The 20,868-nt window shown below is 40.0% G+C and overlaps 1 protein-coding gene across 4 annotated transcripts in view; it reads left to right on the plus strand.

The window, feature by feature from the left end:
- The window catches only part of osbpl6 (oxysterol binding protein-like 6), a 55,195-nt gene that overhangs the window by 21,109 nt on the left and 13,218 nt on the right, over positions 1–20,868 (plus strand). Inside the window, exons 3-16 of one of the 4 annotated variants that reach the window (XM_022211310.2) lie at positions 2,076–2,198; positions 2,557–2,610; positions 5,788–5,901; positions 5,981–6,151; positions 8,129–8,273; positions 8,447–8,550; positions 9,203–9,295; positions 10,182–10,350; positions 12,652–12,782; positions 15,818–15,925; positions 16,333–16,464; positions 17,248–17,335; positions 18,842–19,095; positions 19,496–19,633. In XM_022211310.2, coding sequence (XP_022067002.1) covers positions 2,076–2,198; positions 2,557–2,610; positions 5,788–5,901; positions 5,981–6,151; positions 8,129–8,273; positions 8,447–8,550; positions 9,203–9,295; positions 10,182–10,350; positions 12,652–12,782; positions 15,818–15,925; positions 16,333–16,464; positions 17,248–17,335; positions 18,842–19,095; positions 19,496–19,633 — 1,824 coding nt within the window. The remainder of the gene's footprint in view (positions 1–2,075; positions 2,199–2,556; positions 2,611–5,787; positions 5,902–5,980; positions 6,152–8,128; positions 8,274–8,446; positions 8,551–9,202; positions 9,296–10,181; positions 10,351–12,651; positions 12,783–15,817; positions 15,926–16,332; positions 16,465–17,247; positions 17,336–18,841; positions 19,096–19,495; positions 19,634–20,868) is intronic. The other 3 variants (XM_051959051.1, XM_022211311.2, XM_051959052.1) reach the window with 3 other exon arrangements.

A 20,868-nucleotide genomic window follows, 5' to 3' on the forward strand; every position in this document is an offset into this window, starting at 1 on the left:
CAACAGGAATACAGAAAGAATTTTCTTGTGCAAAATATGAACTCTGGTAAAAAAAAAAAAAGCAAAAACACTTTATGTTCATTGCTTATAGTAAGAAGCCGGTTGTTGGAAACACATTTTTAAATGCACTCTGAGATATTCAGGGCATCATTAATCCAAGTAGAGGATTTTAGTAATCCATGAATTTGTTTTCAAAAAAATCTGACACATAAGGTCAAAATAGGAATGTAATGCTCATGAGAGATTTAAAAAAAATACACTTTTTAAAAAAGTAAATTAACTCTCTAAACTCTAAGCAGCCTCTGGGCTTTTGTGTTTCTCTCATATTTTAACTCACTGTGGGCTCATTTTTCACTGCAATATAAAGTCCTGCACCTCTATGGAAACAGTACGACCATAATATGAAAGAGAGAGAGCTCCAAAATATCTGCTGTGCAGTTATAATGCAATAAATGATGCCTTTTTTTTAAATCAGCCTAATACTGTGAAAATGGAGTGACTATGCATTATACGTCGTTTACTACTTTAATTTCAATTTGCTTCCGTACTTTTTTCATTAGCTCTGTGTAAACAACGACCTGCAGTTCAGCCGAGAATCACAGTTTTGGTCACATGACTGTTGGTTGCAGCTGAGTTACTCATGACTTCTCGGTTTTTGTTTTCTACAGGATCTAATGAGTGCGAATGATTTATTTTTGGCAAATTTGATTTCAGCAAACTATCACGATTTTTAGCTTAGATTTGGTTAATTTTCCCAACAGAGCAGTGTATTACAGATGAGTAGTTCAAAGACTGTTGAAAAGTCATAAATCAGATAGAGTTATGTGACGATCGTGTACGTTTGTCTTCCGTCTGTGAATCCGTCTGTTCTTTGCGCAACATTACTCAAAAAACAGAATAATGGATGTGGCTGAAATTTTCAGGGGAGGTCAGAAATGACACAAAGACCAAGTGACTAGATTCTGGCAGTGATGCAGGTTATAGTCTGGATCCACGAATTTGTTAAGGATTTCCTAAAGTAAGATAGCAGCCAGCATGGCGTCACTGTAACTATGACAACAAGCGAACGCTACCAGCTGCTTGCTGATGATCATATGATTGCGATTCTACTACAAATCGACCGCTGTGGACTTACCAGAAATGATACGAAGAACAACTAACTAAATTTTGGAGGTGTTTCCGAGTCCCATCAATTCCCACCGCCTGCTCCATATTTAGGTCTTGTGATTGGGTATCTGTACATAACTTTCACATGCAGAACACACACCTGTGCTCAGCGCAATGTCATTTTGCTTGTGGGTACATCTATATTAAATGGACACACTCTATGTTGCCATGATTTCAGATCATCAATAACTAATAAGCAAATGCAGCAATGATAGTGAAATATGAGAGAATGAACAGCCTTGGTGTGGAGTACTGCTCTCTCTGAGTGCTTTTCTTTCAAATTCTTTGCTTGTTTTTGGGGTTCAGATGATTTTTATTTATTTCCATATTTTTGTTTTTTATCTAGAAGCATAACAACTTTGCATTTGACTAATGTGGTGTGATATGGAAGCCTTGCTAATGCAGAAGTAGATACAGAAATGATTATGTCAAAAAATACTGAAGACTTTCAAACATTATAACTTCTGAGAGACTGTGAAAAGATAATGTCACTTGCTCTGTTATTAGGCGTTTTTCTGCCATCGAAACTGTGACCCTATGTTTCCCAGAGTCCCCTCTGGCGGGACAATAGTGGGATATCTTACCTGTCCCTCCACTCCAGAGGCGTCACTTTGATTTACAGACCCACATGGAACAGGAAGAGCGCAGTCAGGAGAAAGCTAATGGAGTGGAAATGCTGAGAGGGCAGCAGGAATTTCAATGGGGCAGTATTTCTTTAAATGTGTGGTACAGAGGGAATAGAATAAAGAAAAGTCACATGTGTTGTTGTTTTCCTCCAGAAAACATCCACTTGACAGGAGCATCTTTTTCTTTTTATTACAGCAAGTGTATCGCCTGTTTTTCTTCTTGTTCTGAAGGACTGAGTGGATTAAGATTTGACACAGCTGTGGATTTTCATTCCTCTCTAGGAGGCGGACAGCTGGGAAATAATTGAGGGGCTGAAAATCGGCCAGAGCAACGTCCAGAGGCCCGATAAGCACGAGGGTTTTATGCTGAAGAAGAGGAAATGGCCCCTGAAAGGCTGGCACAAGGTAAGATCCACAGGCAAAAGGAGACACAAAAGCTTGTGCTCCTGGAAAAACACTTTCAAACACCACCACTCCTTGAATGCTAAACAGTTTGTTGTCTAACAAAGTGAAAGAAATTCCTCCTTTCATGCACCTTACTTTACCTTCTCTTATCTCTCCAGCAAGCATACTGAGTATTTCTGAGAAATTCACCACTTTTAGCAACAGCTGTATCACAAATTATATGTTATATAGCATATTCTGACAATATTCACTGTAGATGACTTAGAATTTGTGTAAAATCTACAATATTAACAGGTTCAGTATGTGTTTTTTCTGTTGTTTACCAAACGCATTATTTTTGTGGTTATTTTCTCTGCAGCGGTTTTTTGTTCTGGACAACGGTATCCTGAAGTACTCCAAATCCCCCATTGATGTAAGTAACCCTGACTATCACCCAGAGGCAGAAACAAGGCAGCCCGGCCTGACATCAGCTCGCTTTGGCAATGAGTCAGCAGAAACATCTGCAACACGGGTCACGATGTTCGGTGTGTTTCTGAACGCCACGTCACTTTTGCAGGAAAGCTAAAACTTCACTGACAAAATGGACACGTAGCAGAACACATGAAAAAGCATGAAATCTGCACAGTGAGAGCCACTTCTACTGTCTTTATGAACCGTTTTAAGTACTTTAATTGAGTACATAAATGTTGCGTGTAGGGTCATTTTTATTGTCATTTTATGATTGAATTAGGAAGGATGTTACCTATATCCCAAGTTGATATCTTCACATTACTTTTTTACATGGAAAAATGCAAATTAGTTGTGTTTACAGTAGAAAAATATGTACATTTTTAGTATTTTTTCATTGCTGTTTTTAATTTCTTTGGAAGTCTTTTCCTTCAGACAGATTTTTTTGCCGTCTCTATAATAGAAGTCCTCAGACTTATTGCTTAAAGATCCACATCAGATTTTCAGTCAAGGTCAGAGGTCTGTAACGGTTTGCACTAACAAATGAAATCAACTCACTAACTTCTAGTTCAAAATACATCAGAACCAAATGGGAGAAATGACGTCATTCAAACGGCATCAAACTTCAATGTGTGAAGCATGGTGGTGGCAGCATCATGATGTGAAGCATGGTGGTGGCAGCATCATGATGTGAAGCATGGTGGTGGCAGCATCATGATGTGAAGCATGGTGGTGGCAGCATCATGATGTGAAGCATGGTGGTGGCAGCATCATGATGTGAAGCATGGTGGTGGCAGCTATGATGAGATGTCTGTCTCTGTATGGACATATAGTGACACAGTGTTGCATCCATGCACACAATTTGCACGTCCTTCGCAAACCTTCACTTTTTGTATTTTCTAACAGGCTAGTTATTCTTGACCTTTACGATGTCTGATTTCACACAACCAAAACAACCTAAACAATTTTGGTTCACACAACCAAAAACGCCTAAAAATTTGGTCCAAAATTACTCAAAGTTTATCTAAAAGGAATCAAAATTTGGCTAAAATCACTCACAATTTTCGTGTGGCAAAAAATTGTCCAAAATTCCTCAATAATTAGTCCAGAATAATTTTTAAAAATGCCCCAAATTGCTCAAATTATCAAAACATCTGCATATTTGTCCATAATTACTCACAAACTCTCAAAAATTGTCTAAAATGATTTTAAAAACTGTCCAAAATTACTAAAAAAATGTTCAAAATTGTCCAATCTCTCCAAAATGACTGAAATTTATTTTAAAATTACCATTTGGTATCATTATTGGGGTCATTATGGAGAAATTTTAGTCTCTCCGGACTTTTCTAGAGAAAAGACGTTTCGTTCAATGATGTTTGAAAGGCACAGTTTGCCTGCAATCAGTTGCATCAGTGTGACCTTTAATCCTTCATGTGTATTTACACCACATCTCTCGTGACTGGACATGCATGAAACCGCGGCCGCGTCAGACAGTCAGTCTGTGTTTATTTCTGACTCAAGGGTTTTAGAACCACTTCTACTCTAGTTGTAGAAATAGAAAACAAAGTGACATGTCCTGCATTGTAACAGTCTGTTCTGTGGTGTGATGCCAATACACGAGCACAGCCCCAGCACTACAACGTCTTCCAGCAAATAATGCCGCCATGACAACAATGTCAGCTATAGTGAAATAAGCCACTTTATAATCACATACATCCAACTACAGGATTGCTCTAACTACAATTGATATTCTAAATTTTTTTGAAGAGTATCAATTGTAGCTGTACTTTATAACTGACTGTATTCAGACCACAAGTTACAAGCAGCATCTGGACTGAGAAGCCCTGTTCTGTAGGATGAAAAGATTCAATTTTAAAGCAAATGTTGCAAGACAAGTCAAAATATGTATTTTTTACACATTCATTTCTCTGCAGATTAGGTAAGTTATAATACAGCAATATCTCTACATGCATTGGCCACTTTATTAGGTCCACCTGTTCAGTTGATTGTTGGCATAAACAGCTAATCAACCAATCACATCGCCGCTACTCGGTGCATTTAGGTATGCAGACGTGGTCAAGACAACTTGCTGAAGTTCAAACCGAGCATCAGAATGGGAAGAAAAGGGATTTAAGTGCCTTTAAATGTGGCATGGTTTTTGGTGCCAGACGGTCTGGTCTGAGTATTTCAGAAACTGCTGATCTACTGGGATTTTCACACAAAACTCTTACTGGGGTTTACAGAGAATGGTCTGAAAAAGGGAAAATGTCCAGTGAGCGGCACTTTGTGGATGAAAATGCCTTGTTGATGTGAGAGGTCAGAGGAGAATAGTTGGAGATGATAGAAAGGCAACAGTAACTCAAATAGCCACTGGTTACAGCCAAGGAATGCAGAATACCATCTCTGAACACCCAACACGTCCAACCTTGAAGAAGACGAGCTACAGCAGCAGAAGACCACACCGGATGCCACTCCTGTCGGCTAAGAACAGGAAACTGAGGCTATAATTCTCACAGACTCACCAAAACTGGACAATAGAAGATTGGAAAAATGTTGCCTGGTCTGATGAGTCTCGATTTCAGCTGCGACATTCAGGTGGTCAGAATTTGGCGTAAACTACATTGAACCTTGTATCAGCGGTTCAGGCTCCATTCCTTTATGACCACAGTGTACATTGTTCTGATGGCTACGTCCAGCAGGATAATGCACCCTTCCATCTTTATATTTAACCTTTAACTTTTCCCTTATCAGTTGCCTGTAGCTTAAATCGTCTCAAACTAGTTTATTGAACATGACAATGAGTTCACTGTACTCCACAGTCACCTGACTGGCTGACCAACTGCGTGATGCTGTCATGTCAATTTGGACCAAAATTTCTGAGGAATGTTTCCAACACCTTGTTGAAAGTATGCAGCAAAAATTAAGGTAGTTTCTGAGGGTAAAAGGGGGTCCAACCTCTTGCTTGCAAGGTGTCCCTAATAAAGTGGCCAGTGAGTGTACATACTGAAGAACATTGCCAGAAGCAGTTGCTCAGATCCAGGCAGCCCTTGTTAGGAAGCACAAAACAGATGCCAATAATATAATATATTAATATATTATTTGTATGCATAAGTCAAAAATGTGCTCCTATCATTTTCCTTAGATCCAAAAAGGAAAACTTCACGGCAGCATCGACGTCGGCCTCTCAGTCATGTCCATCAAAAAGAGGGCCCGCCGCATCGACCTGGACACCGAGGAGCACATCTATCACCTGAAGGTAACGCTGATGACGGCTCAATATTTCAGCGTCGACAAAAAGGAGGTCAGCGGGTGACAGTCCTCTCTGTCCTCTTTAGGTCAAATCTCAAGACATCTTTGACGCCTGGGTGTCAAAGCTGCGTCACCACCGGCTTTATCGACAGAACGAGATTGTGCGATCTCCCCGAGAGGCCACCATGAGAACGTTTCCTCCCTCGGCTGCCATGGAGTCCCCCCAGCCCGCCCCAGCTGTGGTGAATGAAGCCAAGGTGAGGTCTTGTCTTCATTTTAACACCACTATTGGTGCAAAAAAAGTGGCAGGAAATTCTGAGAAAATCCCTCATTGCATAAAGGTTTAATCATACATGAAAAGTGGATTAGTTTAGGTTTCTTTGTAGAATGACACAAATAAAAGGAACACTATGCACACTGTACAGTGCTTAGCTCAACATTTGAGTTTGGAAAAGGTTGGTTTGACATTTTGGGAGCATGCTTATTCATGTTCTTGCTGAATCTAACACCTGAGGGTAGCACCGTCTCCATGCTAATCTAACCAGAGGCTCCAATTCCTCATTTACAAATAATTATCTCAGTCAAAGACAGCAACATTTTCCTGACACGTGATGTTAGTAGAAATCTGAACATTCCTCATACTTGAGCTGTGTTTGAGGCTCAAAAGTAGTCGCTCTCTCTGTGGTCTCATCAGTCTCCAATGATTTATTCAAGAAGAGCACGTTGTGGGTAATGAGAGATCGCCTAGTTCTGTTTTTATTACGAACTGTGGGGATATCAAAATATCATCTACAATCCACTCACCATCCACAGTGATCATAGGCGCCGACATTTTCATCACACACAATAAATCTAAAGTTTTTCACAGTTTTCATGTGTCGAAGCCGCTGTTTGACCTTGTACGAGCTGAAAACTTGCTCCACATTGCTGTTTTCACCTGATATGTCCCCTGTATTATGTCATTAATTGCCAGGCTAATGGATGCGGATTGTAGAAAGATATCAGCCTAATGCAGTAAAGCTGATTGACCATTAGGATAACAAAAAAAGGGTTGGTTGTCTAGACTGTTTCCAGTTCAGTATGAGCTCAGCTCTGCGTCGGTGTGTTTGAAGCGTGTAAAGGTGAAGGCCGACCGGCGTCTCCTGGGACTGATGCTCCGTGCCACATGGAGGCCATTAGAGGTGATCAGTAGGATTTGGATTCTAAACAGCTGGCTGCAGCCTGATGAGCTCTCCCAGATGAACAGCTCAAATGAAAAACTCCGGTCCTAGAGTCAGAATTAGCTGCTGCATCAAAGACTTGGCAGGAAGATATCCAGCATCTCCTGCAAATAGGAAAGCTTCGGCACGGCAGCCTCGTGCTCCTAACGGCAGATAATACAACACGTTGTTCCTCTAGTGTCTTAGATTAACCAGCTGTAAGTCTTTTAAAAGTTGTCAAAGATCGTGTTTTTCCCACTAAGCTCATTCATACCGGTACGCATTAGCTGAAAGCTGCCAGTATCGACCAGTCCTTCTCTCTTGGCTGCTGAACAGATTCACTGCAGCTGTCGCAGCTTTGTCATGTGACCCTGTCAAGGACACCAGACATCTATGTGGAGAAAAAGGTTTTTTTTAAATACCAATAATGTTGTTCTGTTCAGAATAGTGCAACAGAACTGAAATATAGAAGTTGTGATGAAGCTATTTATGAAACAAAACCACATTCATCTTTTTAACTTGAGTACTTACTGCTTTTCTCTGTGTTTTATCATTTCAATATGATAAATTCGAAACATACATTTTGACACATCTGCTACGCTGTCAGTGTCCCAAGCAAGACAGACTTCTTCATATTTTTCATCTGACTAATGTGTTTACTTAGTTGTCACGTGTTTCCTTTTTCCCCTGTCAAAAATAATCTTCTAATTTAAAATGCCTGCTGATGCAAAACTGTTTTCACATGAATGCGATTAATGTACCTTCATATGTGCCCTCTTATCAGTTCCCCTGGTTCCTTTATCTCTGTAGCCGAAATGATTTCTACATTACTCAAGAGCATAATTTATATATCGCTTGCAGCCCTAATTCAGAATATTAATTTACTGTCACAGCCACTCCAATAACCTAAGTATTGTCAATATCATCAATCATCCTGTTGGACTTCCTCTGAAAGCACACTGCTATCCATTCTGACACGACATTTCAGACAAAACAACCAAACCTCTGAGTCTGTCTGTTGTTTCATCGTCGCAGCAGGCCAAGCCGAGCAGCTTGCCGTGGCAGCCGGCGGCCCCCAGCAGCAGCAGCAACAGCAGCCTGCCTGCTTCCTACAGCAACGGGCAGAGCAAGGTGGTGGCTTGGCTGCAGGAATCAGAGGAGATGGACAGGTGCGCGGAGGGTAAGTGCAATTTTCCTCCCGATTCTGGGAGCAAATCTGATTTGACAAAACGAGTGGATTAAATCAAGCCTTCGGGCCAAACCGTAAATCCCTGAGAGGTGGATGGGTGACTATTTCGTGACACATAATGCCGAATGCGTCTGTGAGCTCGTGGGTCTGAATTTTATTTTCAGAGCTCGCACGCTGCCAGTCCAACCTGACTGAGCTTAGCCGGTTATTGCAGAGTCTGGAGATTCTACAAAGGACGCAGTCAGCGCCCAATTTCACAGATATGCAGGTAAAACACACACATACACACACACACTCACACATACACACAGATATGTTTGCAACAATGGAAACACACACAAACACAAATGCACACAGGTACGGCGGAGAACAGAGGAAGCAATTTAGTGTTTCATTTAAAGATTATTCTGTCTACGTTGTTCTCTGCATCTTTGTGAAGTCTGTGTGTGTGCATGTGATGTGTGTGCGTGTGCGTGTGCGTGTGCGTGTGCGTGTGCGTGTGTGTGTGCGTGTGTGTGTGCGTGTGTGTGTGTGTGTGTGTGTGTGTGTGTGAGTGAGCTGTTCAGGATGACTCAGGTAGTAATGGAGGTGTTTCAGTCTAAAAAAAGGGGCTTTTAAAACCCTCATCTGTCACCTTCTTAGCCCGTCTGCGCACACATAACACAGCGATGCTCACAAAACACCCGCTGCTTCTCTAACCAATCGTATCTGTTGGTTTATCGATTATTTTGTGTTACAGTTTTGGGCTGAAATGCATTTTTTTTTTATTTTGCAATCCATTTGTAGGAATGTTGCTTGTTGTTTTTTTTTGTCATTTCACTGCAATTTGTGTCTTAACTTTTGCTTCTTTTTTTTTTGTCGTTTTATTGTTTCTCCTATTAACCGCACTTTGCATATTTTGATCCACCTGTGCCACAAAGACCAGTTGCGTAGAATTGTCAAAGAAAGAAAAGCGCTTGAACAGAAGATGGAGAACAAAAAGTGTCGGCAAAGATGCAAAATTCCAGCTCCAGGTACTTTTCCTCTTCAGATCTTCACTCACAGCACACACAGACTGCACATGTCCCTTAGTAATTAAAATCTTAGTGGGGAAAAAGAACTGGAATCACACATTTTACTGCAAAAACTACTGTGTTGGTTGCAGACTACTATGAGTGACATATAAAATCTGCTCTCTCAGCCTTTTGAGAAGAGACAGCACAAATACACAACTAAAACATATTTGATTTTGACTTTTCTGTCCTATTTTCTGTGCACGTATTATTATTCGTGTCGTATGTCACTGCCTGAATGCCTTTTTGCTAATTCATCTTCATGTTGCATCATATATTAATCGCTCTTAGACTAAATGTGCTTCCATACTTTCTCATACACTTTGTTGCGTAGTGATAGAATAAAGCTTATCAATGTTTAATCGTGTAGATTTCAGGAACAAGCAAGTCAATTCACTGTTCATATTTAGAGGTAAAACTAATGCAGCCTCAAGGAGAAAATATTTCCAGAGCGACTTCACTGGTTATTTGAATTTATTTTTATTTAACTATTAATTATGGTAATGCATCCACTATGAAAACTGCTCTCCAAGGACTCCTGCCTTCTTGACCTTGGTGATTAAAAAAGATTTTTGCTCATATGGAGAATATCAGCAGCAAGTGAAGTGTGAATAAGTAGACAGTTATTATGTTTCCTTCAAAATCATCTCCATGTAGCTAATAAAAAAGTAAAGTTCGTGCTCCTCAGTGTGACTTGTCAGATTGTGAAACAGTGTGAATGGTACAATTATAGTGTTCATTCAGACCAAACTACTGTACGTCTTGCTGGTTCTGGCTGTCAGACACACAACACACGAGCGTTTTCCTGCCTCTAAGGTGGTCCTCTGTGGTCATCATGTCCCTCCAGGTCCCGCTGTCTGCCAGCATGTCCCCCGTCCGCCTCCACTCGTCCAACCCCAACCTGTGTGCAGAGCTGGTGGACTTTCAGCCCCCCGTCTCCCGCCTGACGGACAGCGTAGAGTGTGCCAGCGACTACATTAAACTTCAGGAGGAATTCTGCACCATTGCCCAGAAAGGTAAGCTGGCCTGGCAGCCTGTTTGACGTTCCTAAAAGGATGATTGTGCTTTATCACAACCCGGATTGTATTATCGTGTAGTAGCTTCAGTCATCATTCGTCTTGGTTATGATGTCATTGTATCATTACTGAATTACTTTGCTGAGATCCTGGACAGGGCCTTGAAAAAGTCACAGGGCTAAAAATAAAAAACAAAAGATGATCACAGGCTTTAGGCAAAGCTCCTGGTTAACCCTCTATACTCTAAGAAGTTTCTGGGCATTTTTTTTTTGGGCTACTGTCACATTTTTCTTACTGTGGACTCATTTTTCACTGCAATATAAAGAACTATATAGAACCAGCACAACAGTAGAAGTAGAAAGCACTGAAAAATGTCTTTTTTTGCTGTAAAACAAAGTTACAAAGTCATAAGTCATAAAAAAGAGAAAACAAAAGTTACATTTCTTGCTTATTTACAATATTAGAAAAAAATGCGACAGGTGTTACCAATATGGGAAAATAATAGTGACTTTACATGCTATAGGTGTTTTTCATATACTTTATTATGTATTTCTATATATACTTAGATTTTAATTTGTTCCATACCTGTCTCCTATCTGCTCTGTGTAAACACTGCCTGCAGTTCAGCCCAGTGAAGCCAGAAAATCCTGAATTTTAGTCACATGACTGTTTGTCACAACTGAGTAATGACTTTATGTTGCACTGAGGAGCGCAGACTTTTAGTTTTGTACAGAATCTTGTTAATGAAAACTGTTTATTTTTGGCACATTTTCAAACTTGACCAGTAGAACAAATTAATTTTGATTAAATATCATGATTTTAATTTCAGATTTGTTTAAATTTTCTGATGGCACAGCGCTTCAAAGATGAGTAGTTCAAGGAGCATTGGAAAGTAAAAAAAAAGTCATAATATGCTCTGTTGTTGCAGTTTCTATCCCTGATTAAAAGCATCATTTTGGAGCTTTTTTCAAAGATAATATACTTTATAAACTTGCCAGCAGGTTTTGGGGTTCAGAGGGCTAAAGAGGAAAAGAGAAGTAAAATAATGACACACACTATCCCTACCATAACTGTTTAAAGGCAGAATTTAAATCCCTTTCATCCTTGCAGTGATGGATTGTTGACATTAGGGGTGTGCTCATTATCAGTTTTCAGACAGTCGAGTTCAGGCTTTTTCCTAATTAAACGGAATCCAATATCGGTTTGAGTTAAATAAAAGTCAGCATGATAGCATCAGAAAAATGTGTGTTTATAATCCTAAATAAATAATGTTGTTTTAACTTCTCCATATTCATCCTGTGATTATCTCCATGCCCTTTGTTGTGGCTCTGCCTATCTAAACTGCTTGTAAACAGCTTTTTTTGATAATCTTGCCTCTTATTTATTGCCCTGTTGGATTACTTCTAGCAACGTCCTGATACTAAAACCCCAGAAACCTACTTAGTAATCACAACATTGTCATATCTGATAACACCGACCAAAGCTGAAGTGTAATTAAAAAAATAACCCAACAGAGTACAGTGTGGCTTAATTTCTCAAGAACATGTTCTGAAACACTTTTGTAGTTAGTGCTGAAACAATTAGTTAAATAATCAAACAATCAGTCAAGTTAAAAGTCAGAAAATATATGTCCAATAACTCAGAAGAACAATCATACTTCAGGAATGTGTTAGGTACAAATGCAAAGAGTTTCAGGGATTTGCTGATTGTTTTTGGTTTTATTTTTTAATTGTAAAATGAGGCTTGAATTTTTGTCGGGTTAAGGATGTCACTTTGGAATTTAAAAGGAAGATTTTTTAAAAATTTTATAGATATTTTGTAGACCAGTCAGTCAATCTTCCGCTTGAACATGCTGTCGTCCTTCTACCAGCTACATAAGCAGGAACCGTAGAGTGAAAGTCATCCTCTGTGGTGCTAATGTATCACATGTAAACTAAATGTAACTTCAGGCTGTTTCATCATACCGTAAGGTCACGGCCAGGTTCAGATTTACTGTGAACAACGAACGTCTTGACTAACATACCTGAAAACTGTTCATTTGTCACGTTTGATTGAGTCTGGTTACTCTGCCTTTATGTTGCGTGAGTCTTCCAAGATACTGAGAGTTGCTTTACTTGACAAAATAGCTATACAATGTATGAAATATAGTTTTTGAACTTACAAGAAATTCCTGCTATTTTGAGAGAATGAAGAGTGAAAGTGAGTTCCACACAGTCCGCACAGTTCACCAAGCAGTTCACTTTGATCTGGTGAAAGGATCGGAAGGTTACAGTTTTCTGCTTTTGTTCCGTCTCTCTGCAGTTCACTCGCTGCTGAAGTCGGCCTTCAACACTGTGGCCATAGAGAAAGAAAAGATCAAACAGATCCTGTCTGACCAGGAACAGTCGGACCAGTCTGCCCAGATCAACTCTCTCAGGAAGTCTCTGTCGCAGGTAATGAGCTGCCGTCCACCATTACCCATCATGCCTCCATCCTCTTACTGCTAGTTAGTGAGTTAATCTGAATTACTTGCCAGATGTATTGGACTGTTTTCTTATTATGACTGTTAAATATGAAATATGATGTTTAACATGTAATTACCAGGAGCGATCAGGACATTACAGCTGTAATTTGACTGATGTGTCTTCTGTGTCTTTAAGCCCGTTTTGTAGCCGTCATGTTTGAAGACACACTCATGATGACAAGCTGTCAGATAAAACACACAAGATGCAGTTTATCCAAAGCAGGCACAGTAATCACAATTAGAAAAGATAATGTGTGGAGATGAGAGCGGAGGCAAGTGAGTCGTGAAAGTCCAATCATCTTTACCCATATTAATTGGCGAGAGAGAGAGGAATCTGTAGTGCAGTTCATTAACTCTGCTGCTTGGGGCTGTCTCTCTACCCCAGCGATTTAATTGGACTGTTCCTCTGCAAACAGTTGACATCATTTCAGTGAAATGTTTCACTTGCTGCTTTATCTCCGTTTTGTTCCTAATTGGATGCTTATGTGACACGGTTGTCACGGGTTAGAGGTCAGGTCTCATGGCTAAATCTCTGAGGGAGGTTGATAGTCGGAAGTTGTGGTTTCTAGAGCTACAGCTTCTGGTTATAACTATTTTAATCCCGGCAGGATATTTCTAAGGGACTGGCACCCCTTAATTTAGTGTATTTTATACTTGCATGTATGTACTGTATATACTTAAACCTGTATTTGCTTATTTACCAAACTTTTTGTAGACAGTTCCTTTTTAGACATCCAGATGTTACATTCATCTAGAGTTGTGTTTCCAGCCAGCTGTTGAATGTTAGTCCTATATTCACCTTCTTTTAGCTCTGTTTTTAATAACTACAAATTGCTCTTTACCTGCGAAATGCCCCACTGTGTTCACCATCTAACGTTGGCTTTCTGTTCTTCTGAGGCTGGACAGTGGATTTTGTCACATATTTTGCAGCTGTTTGTCGCACATGAAAAAGAATTACAGCGAGAAGCATGAACCATAACAGAAAAGACATGGGCCTGAAAATGAAGGCAGTGAGCTGAAACATGCTGAACAGCTCCATCATGCCTCGGGGAACTGCAGAGTGCAGTGAATCTCTGTGGGCTCACTAGTAGTGACCTTTTTCGCATAGTCAAAACATTGATCGTAGCTTGCTTTAACCCTCTGAGCTCCAAAATCCAGCCCATCTGTGATGTGACATTCAGTCAGGAAACTTGAGCTTTAACTTTAAATCATGGTATTTTGTCAGCATCACTTTATTCTACATGTCTTGTTTTAAAAATGATTTTAAAAAATGAACAGTTTGCTCGAACCAGATTCAGTAAAGGACTAAAAAAAAACGCAGCTCCTTAGAGGCCATGACTCACTCAGCTGCTACCAACAGTCACATGAGAAGAATTCAGGGACATTTTTCATGAACTGAGCTGAACTTCAGGTTGTGTTTACACAGAGCTGATTGGAGAAAATAATTAAAATGGAACTAGCAAAATTTCTCATGTGTAGTCATCAGTTTTTAAAATTTTGATATCACCTGTGGGCACTACAGGAAAAGCCTTAGATTGCTTCTTCTTTCATGATTTGTTATTTCTATTTCTAGCCATGGTTGTTCTGTTTCCATAGAGGTACAGGACTTTATATTACAGTGAAAAATGAACCTACAGTCAGTAAAAAAACATTCAGAATTTCCTTGGTGTTCAGAGGGTTAAAGACTAGTTAAACACTCAGGGCTTTCACTGCCCTGTTTTGTAGAGTTGTAAGTGTTTTTTTTTACCTCATAAGATGTGACCAGAAGTTTCCTCTCTACACATGTAGCCCCACTACAGTGAATATTCATGTCCTGCTGTATGATTTATTGATACACAATGTTGAATTTTTGCTGCTATCCAATGTGTCTCTATTTGCTGACTCGTTCTGGCTGATTGCCATCGCTGATATACACACATATTTTTCCAGCTGTTTGCAGAGAAATTAACATATTATTATACCTACTCTTATCGAGAGAGCCCTCTGGCAGGTCCAAACATAGAATACAAAGCCATTCAAACATTATCTGGGCAAAATAAAAAATCTACTTCAATTTGAAAGTAAAGCATATAATATTTAATGTAATGTAACATTCTCAAACAGCACTGTAAACTTGTAGTCTGATCATCTATCAATTTACATTTGGGTAGATGCCAGTATTTAACTTTTACAGCCTTTATCAACCAGCACTGATGAAGAGATATTCTTGGTACAGTAATGCAAATACTGTATGAAGACAGATTTTTAAAAACACATTCTTCAGCTGAAGTGTTTAAGTACTGACATTAATATTTTTTTACTTTGACATTTCTTACAGAGTGAATAAAATGCAGATCACAGTCCTTTGAATCGTCAATATCTTTTTCCAGACCACCTGATTGCATTGTTGAACATGTTCTAGTGTAGTTAGCTCTTTGATGCGCAACATGGGTCAAAACAGACCCAAATCAAATTTAAAATGGGTATCTCCTGACCCACACTGTGCATAAAAGGATTGAGAAAGTCCCTTTAAAGGCAGTAATCATCCAAAACATAAAGATCTAAAATACTAAATACACAGATTTCTCCTTTTCAATGAATGTCGACTTATACTTTTTAAAATTTGTTTGTTTATTTGATAGGGACTGCGCACGTTAATGAACATTTATTTAGATAGCAGTAGATGTAAATATGCTGGATCATAGCAACAATGCTAATTTACAGCCGCAGTCCCTGGACAGATAATAAAAAACATAACAGTCAAACATAGGCCAATAGGTCATCGTGAAAGCATGTTACAAAAAGTACACAAAAAAATAGCAGTGAAACATAGAATGAAACACAGGACATTAGGTCAATTGAAGTTAAGGGTCAATGCTCACAAGACTGGTTCACTTTCACACCAAATCATGCTTGGATATAAACATGTAAAACAGTTTCATGTGAAATTACAAACACTAAAAGATTTTTTTTTTTCCAATTTAGGCCCTGTCCCAAAATGCAGAACTTCGAACTCGACTCAACCGCATCCACTCTGAATCTGTCCTGACTGAACAAGTTGTCAGTGTGAACATCATCTCCACTCCTGACGAGGTAGGCCACAGTTGTCAGCCTGTCGCTGGCTGAGCTAATTTCTCATTCTGATATTGATAAACCTACAGGTTCCAAGGCAGGCCAGGTAGTTACAGTGTTTGCTTCCAGCATTTGTCAGTCGCATTATTGATTTCTGTCCTTATAAATTGATGATCTTTCCAGTACGGTCTGGCACGTAAGCTTAAAGGATCATTATTCTATGCAGAACCTGACATTAAGGTTAATGGAAAAAAATGACTAATTAGAAACGGATGGGAGGCTGCCCTTTGGCAAGGATACACATGCTATATTAAGAACTCTGTATTGTCTCGTGGTGTTTATGTTTGTTCAGGCCCACTTCGGTTCTTAAAGCTGTCATCATGGCAAGAAACAGTGAGCGTCTTCTGTTTGCTTGTGTTTGCCTGCAGGCCGTGGAACAGATGGGGATCCCTCTGACTCAGCAGGCCTCTAATGAGAGCCGACTCTCCATGTCAGAGTCTGTCTCGGAGTTCTTTGATGCCCAGGAAGTGCTTCTGTCAGCCAGCTCGTCAGAGAATGAGGTATAACGGGGGACGTTTGACGCTTGAAGAGAGGAGCGGTTTGTTGTTCACTTGCATCAAGGAGGGGGTTAAACTCTGCTGGAACAGATAGAAATGTCACTGCGATGTCCGTGTGTGGAGCTGCAGTTAGTCAGCAATTAATGAGGGCATCGTGAAAAGCAGAGATAGCACATAGCAGAAAGTGGAGCACACCAATGGGAGGGCTGCTCGTGAATCTGCCCCGAGGCCTTTAATCCCTCTGTCGTGTCTCAGAATCAGAACAGTCCTCTTTTGTCAGTTTGGTCGATGATTTGAAACAACCACTGCTGCCTTCTCCCCTTTGAACCGCTGTGAACACCCTGATCCAAATACACTGTGTTTGGCCCCTGAGGAGCCTTGAAGCATTGTAGCTCCCCAGGCATGCATTGAGCCACGTTGAAGGATTACTCACCAAGGAAAATTCATCAACCCCCCTCCTCCGTGGCTCCAGACTATTCAGACCTGTCGGCCAAACCTCCACCAGCAGCAGGTGACGGCAGCAGAGGCTTTTACAGAAAGTGGACACAATATGCTCCTCTCTGATGGCGTCAATGGCCTCGATGCATTTGCTATATATAAACTATGAAAATGCTGCAGTGTCTCGTCTCATGATTACTGCAGTGGGACAGATAGCCGGTGACTGCTGCAGTTTGTTAGCCACTGGCGAACTGCAGTGACTCTGTATGTGTGTGTGTGGCTTAAGTCCGTCTGCTGTTCTGATCAGATTTTGTCGTTGACTGACTGTGTACCTGTACCCCCTCGCAGGGCTCAGACGATGAGTCATACGTGAGCGATGTGAGCGATAACATTTCCGAGGACAACGCCAGCGTGACTGATAACGTCTCCAGACAAAGTAGGTCCAATTCTGCACCATCACGACCGTCTTATGGCCTCTGCTAGGAAACCAGGGATAAATTAATAAAGCAGGGGGTTCCCACTCAGTGCATCAGCCGTGGCCTCCTCACACTCGCACACAAAGACCCACACAACTCATTTGTCACCGTTGCAGAGGCAGTTGACTTTGCAGTGCTGCTCTGTGCCAGGGGCTGCTCTCAGGCTTTATGAAATCTGTCTGTGTGAGAAGGGAAGGGATCTCCCTGCTCCATCTTCATCACACAACACACAGAGGGAGAGAATACGCTATATAGTGTCGTGATAGTGAAAATACTCAGGATTCCTGTATTCTGAAGGTGTCAACAAGAGCTGGGAGTATTAGTATTATTATAAGGTGATTGATATAAGTCATGAGGGCATAATAAATGAAAGAAAGCAGGAAGTGTTCAGTTTGCTGCTTGTTTTGTCAGTGTATTTAAAGTTGCACACTTCAAAACAACACCAACACACTGATGTGGCTTGGTTTAGTTCAGTGAGATTGTCAAGCCAAAGTCAGCATACACTGTATGAACTAAAAAATAAAGACCACATTCAGTCATGAAGCACCACTGTGCAAGAAATTAATCCATGCCAGACTAAGCAGAACTACCAGGTGCGACCACACTGACTGGCAATGAGACTGATTTTAACATTATCAGAGGAGGGTTGCCAATGAAATCACAAAGTGAGGGATGCCTCTTTAAACGGTATTTATTTTTGCAATGTGATCAATATTTATGCAATACTTCTGCCTCCCATCTGCAATCTAAACTGTTACTGAAATAGAAAATGCTCTTTTAAGATCAGTTTTCTCATTGAAGTTTTGCACAAAGTTACTTTTGCAATATTAAATACAATCTTTTTTTATGTAAACATTTTTTCCTCTGGTTGTTTATTATTATACACCACTGTTCAAAAGTTTGGGGTCACTCAGACAATTTCATATTTTCCATTAAAACTCACACTTTTATTCATGTGCTAGCATAATTGCTCAAGAGTTTTCCACTCATCAATGAGCCTTTCAACACCATTAGCTAACACAATGTAGCATTAGAACACAGGAGTGATGGTTGCTGGAAATGTTCCTCTGTACCCCTATGGAGATATTCCATTAAAAATCAGCTGTTTCCAGCTAGAATAGTCATTTACCGCATAGTTGTGTAAATTATCATTTTTATTAGCATTATTAGATACTTTAAGGCTCTTTGTGGCCCAGTTCTTTGCTATTTCAGATTTTTTCTTCCTATACAAGTCTGATTCTACTTATTTTTCTTTCATAGTTTCCTTGCTCCCCATTTGATTAGATTTCACATATAGTTTAGTAATTTGTCGATTTTATTGTGCTGCTACATTTCAGACTTTGTAATGTGTGTAAAAGTGCCTGTGTACAATCCTAGTATAAGAGTATGTTTCCAGAGGCTGTTAGAGATAAGTTTAGACTTGATAAATGCTGTAATAATAAGGGTGATATTGTCTTTTCTTTCAGTGGCCAATGGAGACTTTGCTGGCTGTGCCTTCCGTAACGGGCGGCGCATCTGCCTGCCGGCTCCCTGTCCAGACACCAGCAACATCAACCTCTGGAACATCTTGAGGAACAACATCGGCAAAGACCTGTCCAAAGTGTCCATGCCAGTGGAGCTCAACGAGCCCCTCAACACCCTGCAGCGTATGTGCGAAGAGCTGGAGTACAGCGAGCTGCTGGACAAGGCTGCTGAGACCGAGGATCCCTTTGAGCGCATGGTAAATAAAGGAGCCGCCGGATACAAGCAAGCTCCATGTCAAATCGAATCTTAATCACTTTAGGACATGGCGACCCTTAGCTGCAGCTTCTAAATGCTTCCTTCTCTACAGTGCAACTGAGGATTCTCACACACATGTTAAATCCCCTCTACATTTTTGTGCCCCTCGTTCATTTGTTCACGTATGAGGTCAACATAAATAGTCTCTGACCGAGAGCCGTGTCTGTAACGTGGTGGTTCGCTTCGATGCAGCTGCCGACCTTGGATCTTCCTCTTCTTTTCTGTCTTCTGTCCTTCTGCTAGCATTCGATGCATACTAATGTTTGGCTTATTTGTCACGAAGCCTGGCATTAGGAGCCGGTTAATCCTCTCCTGTTTATATTGCTTTGACTCTCTGACAGGTTCTCGTCGCTGCTTTTGCTGTCTCAGGCTACTCATCCACTTACTACAGAGCAGGAAGCAAGCCATTCAACCCGCTGCTCGGAGAGACTTACGAATGTATCCGGGAAGACAAGGGCTTCTGTTTTTTCTCAGAGCAGGTAAATCCATGTGCACATAGTGGACAAGAAGTACATTTTTAACAGAAGTGTTGCCTTGGATCTTTGAAGCAATGTTTTAAGTTTCTAAGGCAGGGGTATGCCAAACATGCGGCCCGCGGGCCAAAAGGAGTCTGCCAGAGGTTCCAATCCGGCCTATGGGACGACTTTGTAAAGTGTAAAAATTACAGAGATGACATTAACTGAGAAACTGTAAATTTGTAAAACTATAAAAATAATTTCTAGACCATGGCAAGTTGTTTTGATCATAAAGTAAAATACTAGATTGCTCATTGTTCCTTTGTCATTTTGTGTCTCATTTTAAAAAAATATTTTTTCTTGCTTTGTGTTTTTTTTTTGTCTGACTTTTGTCATTTGTCTCATGTTTTTGTCGTTTTGTGTTTCTTTTTGTCTCACTTGTGTTTTGTGCCTTATTTTTATCATTTTGTGTTTTGCTTTATTCATTGTTTTTTGTCGTCTTTGAAATTTTATGTATTTTTTTTTGTCCCGCTGGTGTCATTTGTTCATTTTTTTTGTCAATTTTTGTCTCATTTTTTAAATTGTTTTTTTTTTTTTTTGCATTTTTTTTGTCAGACTTTTGTCATTTTGATTTTACAGTAAAATACTATGTTGCTCACTTCCAGATATCTGAGACTAAATGTTGTGTGCCTTTGTAGATATTCTGTGATCTGGAAGTTGTAATGTGTGTAAATGATAAACTGAGGTAGAATATTGTTGAAATTTCACTTATTTTTCTGAAGAAATTTCAAGTTGTTCATCATGTTTCGTACAAAGATAGTTCCTTAGATGTGAAAAATTTTAGAACATACCATTTTTGCACTAAAACAAAGGAAAAAAAATAGAGTTCTGGTTATTTCTAGGTTATTATGCTGTGATTTTACTGGTCTGGTCCACTTGAGATCAAAGTGGGCTGAATGTGGCCCCTGAACTAAAATGAATTTGACACCCCTGGTCTAATGTAACAATAAATAATAAAACCATTTTGGCTTAAAACAAGATTATCTCTACTTGCAGTCCCCCACGTAATGTTGCGTGTTTCCACTGGTTGTTTTGCAATGTTATAATAATTTTTAATTAATCCAAATGAGGATAGCTTTCTGTATCTTCATGCCTGTAGCATGTGTTCCTTTTTCTGTTTCCCTCTTCTGCTACACGCATCACAAAACCTTCATTTAGTCCTAGCTCTCAGGTTTGGATCCACTGCAATAAAACATCTT

The sequence above is a fragment of the Acanthochromis polyacanthus genome, chromosome 14 (genome assembly GCF_021347895.1).
Source record: "Acanthochromis polyacanthus isolate Apoly-LR-REF ecotype Palm Island chromosome 14, KAUST_Apoly_ChrSc, whole genome shotgun sequence".
Taxonomy (NCBI): domain Eukaryota; kingdom Metazoa; phylum Chordata; class Actinopteri; family Pomacentridae; genus Acanthochromis; species Acanthochromis polyacanthus.